Consider the following 3241-nt stretch of genomic DNA (forward strand, 5'->3'; position numbering starts at 1 on the left):
CATTCCTGGTGCGCAGGGACATACACAAAAATGTTTTCGGGCTTTTTTTTTTTTTTTTTTTTTTACAAAATTAGAATAATTTTAGGGGCAATTAGTATAATTTTACATTTCCTACTTTAGTCGCAGCTTGGATGAATCCCCCTGAAAATATTTTTACCTGTTGATGTGCAACTCTTTTTTTAATTTAGGAAAGAAACCAAGTTGCCTTAGCAATAAAATATTTAGTATATTCGGCATATTTGCCACATCCATTCAGAACGAGAACATCGATGTCTCGCAAAAAAGTAACTTTGTAAAGTGATAATTCCATTTAACATTTATCTACCAAAAACAACTGTGCACTTAAATTATTTTACTACAATACCGAGCTTAATCTAAAACAAAAGTTTTTTTTTTATTTATTTAAACAAAATCCTCTACCATTAGTATAATTTATTTCTATATCTATAGTAGTGTATATAACGAAGGCAATTGGTCAAAGTATCGTAATAGATAATGTAAGCTCTTGTAGAAAGAGGACTGTAGAAAACAATAACAGTTTATATAAAATACTCGTAATTTATACACAGGCTTTATAAAGAGAGTTGCAAACGTCTTGCGTTCCCAGATCCAGCAAAATGGTCGATGGCATGATCATTTGTGATTTCTAAAGCCAAGTCTCTGAATAGAGAGTAACGCAATTCCATTCAATCTATTTTCACTTGTTGTGCTCCTCAAATACGTTTTAAATTATTTTAGTTTCGAAAAGCTTCGTTCAACTGAAGCTGTAGAAACAGGAAGTACAGCAAGTATTTTTAATAGTATGCTTATATTTGGGAAAATATTTTCATTGCATTCGTCTAATGCGGGGAGAACACTTCCAAGTTTTTCTTCTGATTTCCACTTTTGTCCTCATAAATCCCACTCTGCCAAAAGTACTTCATCGTAAGAGTCAGTCAAGTCTTCTCTATAGAATTCAAATGCTTGTCGAACTTTATCAAATGGCACATCACAGTTAGTTGGTATGAGATACAGAAGAGATGACACAGTATCCTGGTGAGCTAAGAATCTTTCATTTAGAGAAGAAATAATGTCTTCTAAGCATGGTATAAAAAGTGTCACTCTATAATATGTTTCCGGGTCTTTACAAGATGGATTGACTCGATTCTTTTGGAGACCAACTGTTCTTGAAATTGTTATTTCAACATTTATATGAGCTGCAAGTTCCAGAGAATCTTTGAACAGTTTGTGAAACTCAGAATCAGCATTTTATGCCAAATCATGTATAACTTATCTTGTCATTTTTACTTTTTCTAATGCACTACATAAATCGATGCCTTTCGTTTGAAGGTATTTTGAAAGATTGTTGGTCAGTCCCAACAATTTTGATGTGATAATCAGAGCTGGAATGAAGGACGGTGTTCCAATGCTATTTAAAATTAATAATGCTTTCTTCGAATGTTCACCAGATAGTTGGTTGACGCACTCAAGAGCTGAAACAATTGGTATAAGCATTTCTTTAAAAAGTAATACAGCATCATGCCTATTACACCATCTCGTTTCACAAAGTGTTTTCATTCTTGTATTATCACAGTCTGGTTTCAATTCTTTAATTTTTTGTTTTAAAATGGAGGTACGCTTTGCACTGGCTCGAAAAAACGAACACGTCTCTGAAATTACGCCCATAGCATTTCGAACAGCCTGAACTTTAAACGTATCAGATATACACAAATTTAAGCAATGACTCTCACAATGGGTGTATATTGCTTTTGGAAAGGATTTCTTTAAAATAGCTTGGACACCTCTGAATTCGCCTCTCATGGTAGATGCTCCATCATAGCCTTGACCTCTCATATAGGTTAAATCAAGCCCGTGTTCTATGAGTTTTTCTTGCAATGTTCTCGCTAAACCTTGATCCGTGACATCGTAAACAGGCACAAAAGAAAGAAAGTCCTCTTTTATAGCAAAGGGTTTGGAATCAGTAATATATCTGAGGCACAATGAAAATTGTTCAATTTGAGAAATGTCTGTTGTTTCGTCAGCTAACACTGTGTAAAAAGGGCTCTGACACACTCCTTCTATAATCTTCTTTTGAATAAGGCTTCCAAAAGACTCAATCAATGCATTTTGTATTCTTGGACTTGTGTACATTGAGTTTCTTCCACTGTTCTCGAGTTGTTCTCTGAGTAGTAGGTCACCTCCGTTAACCCGATATCTTAAAAGGCTGCGGAAATTTCCATCGTTATTGACAGGTGTGATGAGGGATATACGTCCTGCATCGGAATGTCCTCGTAGAGGAATATTTTGCATGCCAAATAGTCTCACTGTCTCCACTATCCCATTCAACCTCAGCTGATTATCTTCAATAACTTTCTTCCTTTTTAAATCTCGTACTTGGTCGATTGGTACTTTCTTCTTTTCTGCGAAGTCTAAAAACTGCATCTTTATGGTACTGCAGAGATTGATTATTTCTAAATGATTCTAAAGCTTTTTTTTTTCAAATTGTAAAAGGGCTTAAAGGGCTTGGATATGAAGAGGCCAACTTTTTGATGAGAACCCTTACCGTTTCCTTTATCTTAAAAAAAAAAAAAAAAAAAAACTTTTACAATACAATCTACTTTTTATCTTCGAGTAGGCAAGCCATTTATACTCGTCCAGACATTTTCTTTGAAAATGACGCTTATAACCCCTAGAATCTTCAGTCGGAAACTGGTGGCTCAAAGGTAGTGTCCAAAGATGCTTCAATTTGTCCAATTTTTCCATATTGTTAAGTTCAACGTTAATGAAATTTGATATATCGTTTACTGAAGAATGAACGTGTTCTCTGATTCCGATAGAAATTTAACAAGGCCCGTCATAAATGGGTGTATCACCAACCCTAGTAGCTTCTGATCTTGCGGAAAGCTACATTCATCGTGAGTGAAGTCCATTGTGGAAGTGCCAGAATCATCACCAGCGAAGTCCGAACTTGTAGAAGTGACAAGTTCATCACACGCAAAGTCTGATTTTGGAGAAATGACTGGTTCATCACACGCAAAGTCTGATCTTGAAGAAGTACCAGCTTCATCTCCAGCAAAGTCTGATCTTGAGGAAGGGCCAGTTTCATCTCCAGCGAAATCTGATGTTGAAGAAGGGCAAGTTTCATCTACAGCAAAGTCTGATCTTGAAGAAGTGCCAGCTTCGTCTCCAGTATTTCCCTTCTTGCGTGGAGTAAAATAAGCCAGGATTGTTCTCTTCATCTGAAAAAATAAATAAATAAATA

General features: G+C 35.5%; 1 protein-coding gene across 1 annotated transcript; it reads right to left on the reverse strand.

The window, feature by feature from the left end:
• Nucleotides 1–1269: 1269 nt before the first annotated feature.
• Nucleotides 1270–2421, reverse strand: LOC145667830 (52 kDa repressor of the inhibitor of the protein kinase-like). Its single transcript, XM_081735262.1, has one exon. It carries the CDS (start codon nt 2419–2421, stop codon nt 1270–1272), a length of 1152 nt encoding a protein of 383 aa, XP_081591388.1.
• Between the last annotated feature and the right edge of the window lie 820 nt (nt 2422–3241).

Source organism: Thermobia domestica, chromosome 13 (assembly GCF_964235325.1).
Source record: "Thermobia domestica chromosome 13, izTheDome1.hap1.1, whole genome shotgun sequence".
Classification (NCBI taxonomy): Eukaryota; Metazoa; Arthropoda; class Insecta; order Zygentoma; family Lepismatidae; genus Thermobia; species Thermobia domestica.